Below are 11,646 nucleotides of genomic sequence, written 5' to 3'. Positions count from 1 at the left end.
CCGGGCCGCCCGAGGGCGCTGTCCCCAACAAGGGCGGCCGGCGCCGCTCGGCCCCGCGTGCGCCCCGCCGGAAGCGGAAGCGGCGGCGCCTCGTGGTTCCGGCGGAGGCGCTCGGAGCCGCCGCGGCCCGTTCCTGTTCCCGTTCCCGTTCCCACTTCAGCTCCTTCCCGGCCCCGGCCCCGGCCCCGCCCCCGCCCAGTTCCCGCTCTCGGCCCAGTCTTGGTCCCGTTCCGGCTTCCTTCCCGGACGCAGCTCCGGTCCCATTCCCGTTCTCGGCCCCATTCCCCTGCCCATTCCCGGCCCCGCTCGCGTTCCCGTTCCTGCCATGGCGGTCCGCGCCAGCTTCGAGAACAACAACGAGCTGGGCTGCTTCGCCAAGCTCACCAACGCCTATTGCCTCGTGGCCATCGGCGGCTCCGAGAACTTCTACAGGTGAGGGGGGCCCGGCCCGGCCCGGCCCTGCCCTGCCCGCGGCCCCGCGGGGCCCTGACGCGGCGCTTTCTCCTTGCAGCGTGTTCGAGGGGGAGCTCTTCGGGACCATCCCGGTGGTACACGCCTCCATCGCTGGCTGCCGCATCATCGGCAGGATGTGTGTGGGTACGTGAGGCGGAGGGAGCCTCGGGGGGACGGGGAGAGGTCGCGGTTCGGTCGGAGCCGCACCGGCGCTGAGCCGTGCCGGGGAGCCCGTGGGGCAGCGCCCCTCGCCCTCGAGGGTTGTTTTAATGCCTCGAGTGTGGGAGGAGAGGGAAGGATGATCTCAAAGGTCATTTCCAACTTGGCTGGTTCTGTGAAGAACGTAGGGAAACAGAGACTCGCCCGGAGCCGGGGTGGGGGAGTGTTGGCTCTCGGGGCCAGGGAAGCTCGGCTGCTCCTCGGTGCCCAGGGAGGGGGAGGCATTACCGAATGTGAGTCGGGGAAAAGCCTTTCACGTGTCTCTGCCTGGTGAGACCCTCTTAGGTCTGCCGAGCTTCTTGCCTGTTCTTTAACCATTCAGTCGTGCTGCCACAGACACACAAACAGGAGCGCTGGGCCTTTTATAGGGCAAGTGGCATCTGCACGGAGAGTTCCTTGTTAAGTGTCTCAGTGAGAGCCTCGGGGCTCCTTTTGTCCGGTTGGAAGCAAGAAGGGGGTAAAGATAGTGCCATTCACCCACACTCTGTGCTTCAGCCTGGTTTTTCATTTCCTGAGGTGCTGGTTATTTTTACATCTCCTGGGCTGAACTCTGGGCTTGGAAGAAATGCACAGAGCAAGAGCAGCTCAAGCCACGTGTGAACAGCAGGGAAGTGCTAACACACCCTGTGGGAACATTATTTTCATTCTGTCCTATTTGCTGTTGTCGTTAGGGAACAGGCACGGGCTGCTGGTGCCGAGCAGCACGACGGACCAGGAGCTGCAGCACATCCGGAACAGCCTCCCCGACTCCGTGCGCATCCAGCGCGTGGAGGAGCGGCTCTCGGCCCTGGGCAACGTCACCACCTGCAATGACTACGTGGCTCTGGTGCACCCGGACCTGGACAGGGTACAGGGCTCTGGGACGCTACCACATTCAGAGTGGGGCTGGGAAATGCTGCCCAGGCTGAGGCTGGAGTTGTCCCCTGCGGCGCAGAGGTGGTGGATGTGCTTTGGAAAAGGGAGGGAGGGAGTGGAGGGTCCTGTGTGTCATGGGGCAGGGGAAACAGCTCCCCACTGACTGAGGGCAGGGCTAGATGGGATAGCAGGAAGAAATTCTTCCCTGACAGGGTGGTGAGGCTCTAGCACAGGTTGCCCAGAGAAGCTCTAAGCCCCATCCCTGGAAGTGCCCAAGGCCAGGGCTTGGAGCAACCAGGTGTGGTGGAAGGTGTCCCTGGAATGAGATGAATTTTAAGGTCCCTCCAACCCAAAGCACTCTGTGAATCAGTGTTCATTGGGTGCAGTTTGCTTTGGGTGCATAAAATTGGGTGAAGTAAAGTGTATATGGGTCTAATCGGGAGCGTAAGGAGGAGTGCAGTGAGGAACACAGAAGGAGTTACAAGCTACGACTGAGTGAGCCAGAGCATGTCATAGCTCAGAGAGACCATGGATAGGCATCTTACAGGGGTCTGAAAAAAAAATAGAAGGTTCTTGAATGAGAGTTTAAAATAAGGGCAGAGGAGACAACATCACTCCTATTTTATGCCTGAACACAGGTGCCTTAACAGCATTGAGAGACACGTTGTGTGGCTGCAGGTCCTGATAGTGTTTGCTTCCAGCTTGTGCTAAAGGTCATGAAGGAATGGGACTTAGTGGCAGGAGTGCAAAAAAATAAGGGAATGGGAGAAGGCTTTACACTATATGTTTTTAAAAAGTGCAAAAAGTAATGTAAGATGGCCAGAGAGAGAGAAATCAAAATAATTCACAGTGAAATCTGGAGAGGAAGGAAGCTGTTAGAGTTATGAGAAGCATAAGAGCATTTTGTCCCAGTGGTTTGGGAGCAAAGAGGACTGGTTTGCTGAGAATTGATACAAGTGATGTACTGCCAACAGAGAGGGGGGATTTGGGCATTTCCCAGCAAAGGCATGAGGTTGTGTTTACAGTGACACAGGAAGCTGGGAACATGTGGAGTGTGGAGCTTGGCTGTGTGTGTTACTGTGGCTGGGTTGCACTGGGCTCTGCAGTGTGGGAGGCTCCCAGCTGAGGGCTGTGTGCAGGAATAGCTTGACTTCCCTCTCCACAGTATCATTTGGCTGAAGGCTTTATCCTCCTTCCATTTGCAGGAGACAGAAGAGATCCTGGCAGATGTGCTGAAGGTGGAGGTGTTCAGACAAACAGTAGCAGACCAGGTGCTGGTTGGAAGTTACTGTGTGTTCAGTAACCAGGGAGGAATCGTGCACCCCAAGACTTCAATCGATGACCAGGATGAGCTGTCCTCTCTGCTGCAGGTCCCGCTCGTGGTAAGGCCTTTGTGGAGTGTCTGCTCCTCCCATTCCCTCCCAGCTCAGGTGCAATGTTTCTCCAGCTCAGGGGCTCCCGGATACTGTTTTTCTGTGAAGTGATTTTGAGTGGGAGATGAGGAGAAGATTTGAACCAAGTCTTCCAGACAGCTTCTTGTCCTTCCTGAGTCTGAATAAGCTGCTCAGGGCTTTTAGCTGCCCTCTGAAATGTTGCTGTGCTGGGGTTGTGCGCATTGTGCAGATACAGAATGTGAGGCTCTTTGTGGTTTGGCTGAAGCCAGTTGCAGCATCCCACGAACTCTCTCCCTTTGGTCAGTCCCCAAGCCCTCAGCCCTGGAAAGATCATTAACTACTTACCATAGAGTTAGCCCTCCCAAAGGGAAAAACAGACTCCCTCATGGACTCGTTGCAACTTCCTCTGGTTTCTCCTTCACCTGTCACTGGCTCTGCATCCCTGGTGGCCAACTCCTCCCCCTGGAGATCAGTGCCCTCTGCCCAGGCTTAGCTCTGCCCCCCAGCCCTTCCCCTTTATGAGCTGCCTGCTCCACCTGGTTCATCCTCTTTTCCCGGGGTTTGCCCTTCAGCCTGCTGTTACTCTGCTGGAATAAAACCTTGCAGAAGAGCCTTTCTTGCCTCTATTGCTGAGCCAGTTGTGGGGAGTGTTGAGTGGAGGGTTGACTGCGTTGCCTGAATGTTAACTCAGCTTGCCTTTCGACAGGAGAGGCTTGTTGGGGATAGAAATAGGCAGCAGCACCTACCATGCTAACACCCGCATTTTTAGCCAGTGTGTAAAAAGATTAAGTAAGAAACTCCTTTGCCTGCTCAGTTGGGTGTGTGAATGCTGTTATTCTTCCTGCTCCTTGGATTCTCTGTCACTGAATGCCACACCAGTTTCTCACCAGAGAGTAAAGGCTGTTCATTAATCATTTTATCTGATGCCTTCAGAACTTTGCTGGTGGCAGAGTTGTTCTCTTAAGTGGTTTGGGCTGAGCCCCCCAGCAAAGAGCTGTGCCAGGGCAGGGTGAGGAGGGGCTGTGCCAGGGCAGTGTGAGGAGGGGCTGTGCCAGGGCAGTGTGAGGAGGGGCTGTGCCAGGGCAGGGTGAGGAGGGGCTGTGCCAGGGCAGGGTGAGGAGGGGCTGTGCCAGGCAGTGTGAGGAGCTGTGCCAGGGCAGTGTCAGGAGGGGCTGTGCCAGGGCAGTGTCAGGAGGGGCTGTGCCAGGGCAGTGTGGGGGGCTGTGCCAGGCAGTGTGGGGGGCTGTGCCAGGCAGTGTGAGGAGGGGCTGTGCCAGGCAGTGTGGGGGGCTGTGCCAGGCAGTGTGAGGAGGGGCTGTGCCAGGCAGTGTGAGGAGGGGCTGTGCCAGGCAGTGTGAGGGGCTGTGCCAGGCAGTGTGGGGGCTGTGCCAGCTCTGTCTCAGGCTGCTGTGTCCGCAGGCGGGGACGGTGAACCGCGGCAGCGAGGTGATCGCCGCGGGGATGGTGGTCAATGACTGGTGCGCCTTCTGCGGGCTGGACACCACCAGCACCGAGCTCTCCGTCATCGAGAGCATCTTCAGGCTCAACGAGGCTCAGCCCAGCACCATCGCCACCAGCATGAGGGATTCCCTGATTGACAGGTAGGGAGATCCAGCTCCGGGCAGGGTCGTGGGCACGGCAGGCAAGATTTTGTTATAAAAGCAGCTGGCTCCACAGTTGATCTATCTGCTTTAATTATCATTTCCTCACTTCCTCTCCCCTTTTGTTGGTCACTGGCAGCAATTACTCATTGGGTCATGGAATGTGCTGTTGTAATGAGAATCCTTTTTGTGAGCACTAACATCTGTTTCAGCTGGCAGATTTTCTTTCTTAACTCTTCAGGCATCAGCTATGGCATGAATGGGTTTTTTTAAAACAAATCTTATTTTAAAAGTTAAAATACCAGTGACTTTGCTTGTCATCTTGGCTTTTGATCACTGTAGTTATTCAACTGTTATTTCAAATGCTAGCTGTAACCATTTCTGGAGCCAAAAAGTGTGTGGAACTTGTCAGCTGCTGCTGCCATAAACCTCTTACATTTAAAACTGCTAACTTAAATTTTTCTTAAGCCTTTTTATTAAAGGCTTTGTTCAAGTTAATTTTTAATGTGAGGCAGGTGTTGTTTTCCATCTGGAGGGATAATGATATGGGACCTTCCCCATTAATTAATATATGTAAATATTTTTCATAAGCAAATGTTTTTACATTTAGGCAGAAGCATAGATGAATGTCCTGTGGGAACTGATTTTGGGCCCTGAGTTACAGCCCTGAGCACCACTGATGTGGTGCTAGAAGTGTGTTCCTGACCTTCCTGAGCATTGTAACTTGGTTGCTGAGTTCTCAGCCACAATCTGGGAATTGTTTATGGCATAAGGAGTTCCTTCAGTGGAAAATCCTTTAAATTATTCTTTGCCCTGTTACACTTTGGGTACAAGGTCTTGATGTCTCTGGCATATCAGAGCTGTAATTAAACCTGCTCTGAGCTGTAGATCATTACCTGGGGCAGGCTCAATGTGCCTTTGCCAGCCTGAGAGGTCTGATCCTGTGGCTGGCTGTTAGCAGCCCCAACATCTTGCTTCCCTCTTATCACAGGTCCTTTCCTAGGAAGGGAAATTTCTTCTGGGCCTTTGTAGTGGGAAGGTGAGAGCTGACTGAAGCTGTTACTTTGAAATGCCTTCTGCATTCTGGCACAACTAAGCCGCCTTTCTGTTTTGTCTTTTAGCCTGACATGAGCAGTGTTGGTTCCTGCTTCCCAGAAAGCTCCTAAGGAGTGAAGTGTTGAGCTGCACTTTGGATCACAGACATCCAGACCTTCTGATGATGTTTCTGCAGGCCTGGCCCAAAGGAGAGGCTACAAAACCAAATTTTTGTCATCTTTTGTAAACTGTTACCACAAAAACTGACAAATAACATGCATAAGATACAAATAAGGAATGTTCTCTATCCCTTTGCTCAGTTCTTCAGCTCTGCTTTCTGGTTCTGTGATGCCAACTGAGCCCCTCAAATTACCCCACAATATTTACTCTTGTGGCTCTTGGATGTTGATCACTAGAGATTATTTTGCCTTAAGTCTTGCACCAGTGTCCTGCTGCACAGAGTTTGTTTTGGCACTACATGTGCTGCCCTCTCTTTCCACACTCCTGCTTGAGTGGTGTTTCTGCTCTAGGTACATGTAAGACCCCTTTGTATGCCCAGTACCAAAAATACAGTAGTATACTTGCCACAAAATAATTCAAAAATCATCACCTGCTCTTTTGCCCTGACTTCCAGCTCTTCCCATGGGATGGTGATTCTGAAGTGATCAGCTTGGATAAAAACTGGAGTTTTTCAGTGTCAATCCAAGGGCTTTTAACAATAACAGCATGGGAGTCCCTGGACCAGTGTTTGACCTGGTGTCACCTGAGCTGCTTCTGAGACACCTGCAGGAGGGGGCCCAAAAGGCACACTTGCCAGTGGGCTTCATTTGTCCTGCAGGAGTTCACCTCCTACAATGGGAAACTCTTAGAAATCAGCAAATCCCAATAGATTTGCACCACCTTTTCTGGAGTTACCTTGGAGTCAAAGGTTAAATAGCATGGTTCTGAGCAGTCAGTCAAAGGCTACAGATTTGGGAGCTTCCTCATGAAGAGCTCTGCCTGGGCCAGATGAAAGCAGCTGTAGGTGCTACTTTCAGGCAGAAGATTGTAATCTCTTTGTACCCAGCTGTTGCTCAGTGATAGATCTCATTTCAGTTGCTTTCCTGCTTGCCCATTAAGGGTTCACTGAAGGCACAGAAGTGCCTCCATTTCCCATCCTGAGGGTAAGAGGAAGCTCTCACTTGTCTCCACAGTGGAGCAAACTGCCTTGTTGTCAGCTGAGTTCTCTTGGGGAATGGTGACCTGTGGACTGTATGGGCAGAGCTCTTTTCAGCCCAGGTGCTTTGGGCTTTGTAGAAAATTGAGTAAATTTCCATTTTTGTTTTACCGTCTGGATGTTCAGGAAAGGCTTTGTAAGATTTGGCTGATAAAAGGTTACTCCTTCAAAATAAAGATTGCCATGATCATCTGTGATCAGATATCAGCCCTTTAATATGCACCACCTGTCTTGGCCCTGACTCCAAGTCTCTTCTCAGCCTGTCTCAGTATTTATTGAGGAGCTGCTGCCCTTTGGCCACCTCACAGGGCTCAGCTCTTGGGTGGAACACATGTGATACCTGTTTTAAATGTGGGTCTGTGAGTATCCTGAGCTAGTCAGATGGACCTGTGTACAAGGAAAACAAACTATAATAAAGAATGGCTTTGGAAACACAGATCATGAGAGAGGATAAATGTGGTGTTTCAATGGCAAGTTGTGTCCCAGAAGACCTGTGCAGCTCTTTAAAGAGTCCACAGGGATAGGGAGAAGGTCTCCTGTACTGTTGTATTGTAAAAAGGCATTTGAGGACCTTGGGTGAGTGATCCCATGGAATGAGGGAAGCCCTCTTACTTGTCTGGTTTAGAAAAGTCAGTGGATTAGGGCAGGGAATTTTGCCCATACTGACTGACTAGTGAAGATGAGGACTGGATAGAAAAGGAAACTCAGTGCAGCTGAGTGTGAAGTTAAGCACGTTGTGGTTAAGAATCCCAATTTCACCCAGTAGTGGTGAACTCTGAGCAGTGCAAGAGCACACTCCTGATTGAAGGTCCATATTGGAACAGATGTGCTGTGGCTTCAGGAATGGTCAAGAAATCAAAGAGTGTCTGGAGCTGATTAGGAAAACAAAGCAGCCCAAACCAGCATTAGCTGGGAATGATGCACCTTTATCCTGAGCTCTACGTGTAGATGAGCTGCAAGTATTGCACAGTGGTTGCCAAGTGTTTCTGTAAATAAAACACTTGGAGCATTTTGGAGTAGTGTTCATCTGCATTAAATTTTGGGTCTCAAAACTCCAAGAGAGGTTGGGGAAAGGAGGGGTGAAATTCTGATGCTGCTGCCCGTTGCTTGCCCTGAGATCTGCCCTGCGGTGCCAGAGCTGGCAGGAGCAGGGTGCTGAGGAGGTGGCCGAGTCACTGTGTCACAGCCAGGGTGCAGTGAGAGCCCAGGGGAGGGGTTCCAGAATGGCAGGATTCCAGGTGACAGGCCCCTGGCACCACAGCCTGGGGCACAAGCACAGTGCAGCCCCTGCCTGCCCCTTTTCCATGTGCTTTCATCTCCAAGGCAGCACAGCGTGTGCTGATGATGCCAAGAAGTGTTAAGGAATAGTCAATAAAATCAAATTGTATATTCCAGAGCTGGGTTCCTACGGGTTCTTGGGATTGAGCTACAAAGGAATAGGTTACACAGCATGACTAAAACCAGCTGGCACCTTTGCCATCAGGCAACCTGTGACTTCAGGTGCTGGGAAGGGTTGCAGGAATGATCAGAGGAACTAAAGGAGTGCTGCATAAATAGGTGATGCTATGAGAAGGGCTGGAATCTAGCCCTGGGGTGAATGTGACGGGAGGGAGAAATAAAAGTCTTGTAACTGGGTTCAGTGGGAAGGTCTTGGAGTGTGTAGCTATGTGTGTTTTAATGGCCAAAAACTTGTCAGGATCCTTTACAGAGGTTTCTAAACCTCTGAGTCCTCACAGTATAAGTGGAGATCTTGAAGTTTAATGAATAATTATAAATTAGGAATAATTAATCTATCTTAGAGAGGACCAGCTTTTGTGAATGTAGTGATCATGTATCCTGGCAAATGTCTAAATTTCCTGTGACAATGAGTCTGAAAGGTGATGAAATTATTCAAAGTAGTCAAAAACTGGAAAAAAAACCCAAATAGGATATTGAGTGCAGTCTAGTGAGTGTAATAGGCTGGCAGCTTGTCCAGGGTGTTCCAAGGTTCCTGGACTGTCCAAATCCCCGTGCTGCAGAGCAGGATCACAGGAACACACAACAGCCTTTTGCTTGTTAGAGCTGAATTAGCACTGCTGATCCCTGCTCCTGTGTGGGAACAATGTGTCCTGCCTTTCTGGACAGGAGCTGGAACGCAGCCCCTGCCCACAGAGAGCTTTGGCCAGGCTGATGGGCAGCGAGTCCAGTGCTTCTGCAGCACAGCACAGCATCCCAGCAAAGAGCTCAGGGGTGGGAACTCTCCCTTACACAAAAACCCCATGTTTGTGCCCAGATCCCAGTTACCCCAGCACTGCCCGTGGGCTGATCTGAGCAAAACAGAGGTGACAATGAATGGGGTTGTGCTGGAGGAAAGCTGCCTCCTCTCCTGCATCCCGCTGTGACTGCTTCTCACCCCCTGAACACCTCCTGGAATACCTCACCCCCTGGAAGCTCCCATATGTAACAGCTGCCCCAGGAGCCAGGCACAGGGCAGGTAGAAAAGGCCCTGGGGTATTTCTGGGGCTCCCTGGAGCAGCAGCTGAGGCTGGGTTTTGGCAGCCCAGGGCAGCAGCTCACCTTGCTGCAGCCACCCTGGGCACAGGGCTCAGCCTCCTGCCCACCCGGGCGCTGTGCTGCCTGATCAGCTCATTCCTCAGGCAAGCCAAAAGCCTAACTTTGGGAAAACACAAACAAACCCAGACATTGCTCTCCGTTGTAAATTTTTTTTTTATATAATTTTTTTTTAATGATGGCTGTTGGAAGTTGCTCAAAGGTTTGGGCTGTCGCAGTCCCGGCGAGATGGCAGCGTACAGATGATTCCGAGGTGCCAGGTGGCCGCGGTGTGTCCCACCACACCTCTGGTACACAGAGCAACGCGGAGGAGCGTGGGGCTGTCTGATCAGGAGCTCTGATTGCCTTTGGTCCTTCGCACTCCTTCACTCACCGTGAGACGTTAGCACGTTTTGTCACTACAGTTCAAAGTTTCGCATCTACAAGCTTCTCACTTACTTTGTAATATGTTGGTAATAGTTTATGTTTAAACACAATAAACAGCTTGGCTATGGAAATCAGTTATGAAGGACAAAATACAGTTTGAGACCACATGTTAATGCAGTCCTAGTGGGCTTCACCAGACGAATCTAAGTGTCTATCCTGCTTCACCAGAGCAATATTTGAGCACTAATTACCAATCCAGAATGCTAACGATCTCTGCTGCTTTGTTCCTCATTGTAATTAGGAATACTTTTAGCGTGTTTGTTGTCCTTGGGGTTTTTTTCAGAGCTGACATTACAAAGCTGTACTTTTTCTATACTAAGTGGACATTCTGTGCATTGCACTTCATTGCACTCAATAGAATTCAGTTATAGGCAGAGGGTTTAGGTTAATCACCTGTTCCCCATGGTGAGCGGGCAAAGCAATTTCTGTGCTGACATGGATGGCACTTCTGTACAGTGCTGTGCTTCACCATTACACTGCACTGCAAAAGGCTCTTCCACTCTTATTCAACATGGTAAAAATATCAGCATCAACATGAAAATCAAAAGTTTGTGGCTAGGGCACAAGGTCCTGAACCACTCACAACTGTAAGAGGGACAAGCAGAAGCTACTGTTGTAGGAAGAGATCTGTGGAAGTCACTAGCTGAAAGTTAAGGTATTTTTCTTGCCTTTACCTGATTTTTATGGCTCTGTCAAACTCATGGTAAACTCATTCTACTGTGTGGCATGCTTCCTTTGGTCCTTGCCAAATATTAGCCTGTGAAGAAGTGGGCAAAACAAACCCCCAAATTCTGAAGGCATACAATGTTTGTAACATCTACAGGGGTTGGATTTAGTTTTATAAACAGGCCTAATTCTTACCGAACCTTGATTATTTCAGCAAAATATAATGATGACCTCACTCCAAACAAACATTTCCATTCTCCTGAAACCCAACACACAAATTCCACAATCTAGTTACACATGCCACGGAACAACAACTCATCTTTTCCCAGCATCTGACGGGCAGAGTGCAGTCTGTCTATACTCATTCCCCGTATTTCGGTAACCACTGGTTCCTGGGTTCTTGCTGGCGGGAGCTTAAACCAACTTACGCGACATTTAAATATTTCATTCATGAGTGGCTCCCAAAACAAAAACCATGATTGGTTTGTTTGTTTTTTTTTAAAGACCTGATTACTTTGTCTTCAGATTGTCCCAGTCTAGGGCTTGATGTTGCCAGGTGTCTGGTTTGGTGCTTCTTGAGCTTCTGCTCCGCACTCCGGTACCTCTTTGAGTGCTCGGTGGTTCCTCGTGCACTGTGCTGAGTGGCAGCATTGATTAGTTATGAATGTACAAAACATCTGACCAGCAGGTATTGGAAAACCATATCCAGGCAGATCCCTGGATTTTTTAATAAACTAAGAAGATTTTTTTAGAATGATTCAGCATCAGAATGTCTTCTGCTTATGACACTGAAATTGTTCTTGTTCATAGATTTCATGATCTTAATTCAGTTATGAGACAGCTATTAAAAAAATGGTTCTGTTCAGAGGTGGTTTAGCTACACTGGAGAATGCTGGGTTTAACAGGGAGCACTGGTGCAGGGAACTGAAGGAAGTTTCCCAGATCAGTTGAGACCTGTCTCGAAGACTCTGGTGCTGGCAGAGCGGGCCGGTGGATGGCACCGCGACTGGCAGGTGACCAAAGCAGTGCAAAGGAAAGAGGCTCCACACTGCAAGGCTGCCTGCCTTTTTTTTTTCCAGTTTTCCTGCTTATTTCCATCCCAGGGTGTCCAAAACTTGTAGGTCACTGAAGTAGTTTTGTTTGGTAGGCTTTTCAATGCATTTTTTCCTCTTTTTTGTGTGTGTCCACAGTCCTCATCAGCTCAATGAGTTGAAATGTGCAGCAGGCTGTG

The 11,646-nt window shown here is 50.2% G+C and overlaps 1 protein-coding gene across 1 annotated transcript; it reads left to right on the top strand.

The window, feature by feature from the left end:
• The first annotated feature begins 117 nt into the window (after positions 1-117).
• Positions 118-7,191, top strand: EIF6 (eukaryotic translation initiation factor 6). Its single transcript, XM_084218059.1, has 6 exons — positions 118-432; positions 512-597; positions 1,344-1,519; positions 2,733-2,909; positions 4,341-4,522; positions 5,644-7,191. Exons 1-6 carry the CDS (start codon positions 326-328, stop codon positions 5,651-5,653), a joined length of 738 nt encoding a protein of 245 aa, XP_084074185.1. The 5' UTR covers positions 118-325; the 3' UTR covers positions 5,654-7,191.
• The last annotated feature ends 4,455 nt before the right edge of the window (positions 7,192-11,646 follow it).

This window comes from Fringilla coelebs (genome assembly GCF_963513975.1).
Source record: "Fringilla coelebs genome assembly, chromosome: 18".
Lineage (NCBI taxonomy): Eukaryota > Metazoa > Chordata > Aves > Passeriformes > Fringillidae > Fringilla > Fringilla coelebs.
Note: the sequence above shows the minus strand (reverse complement) of the source record. Positions and strands in the feature narration are given on the sequence as shown.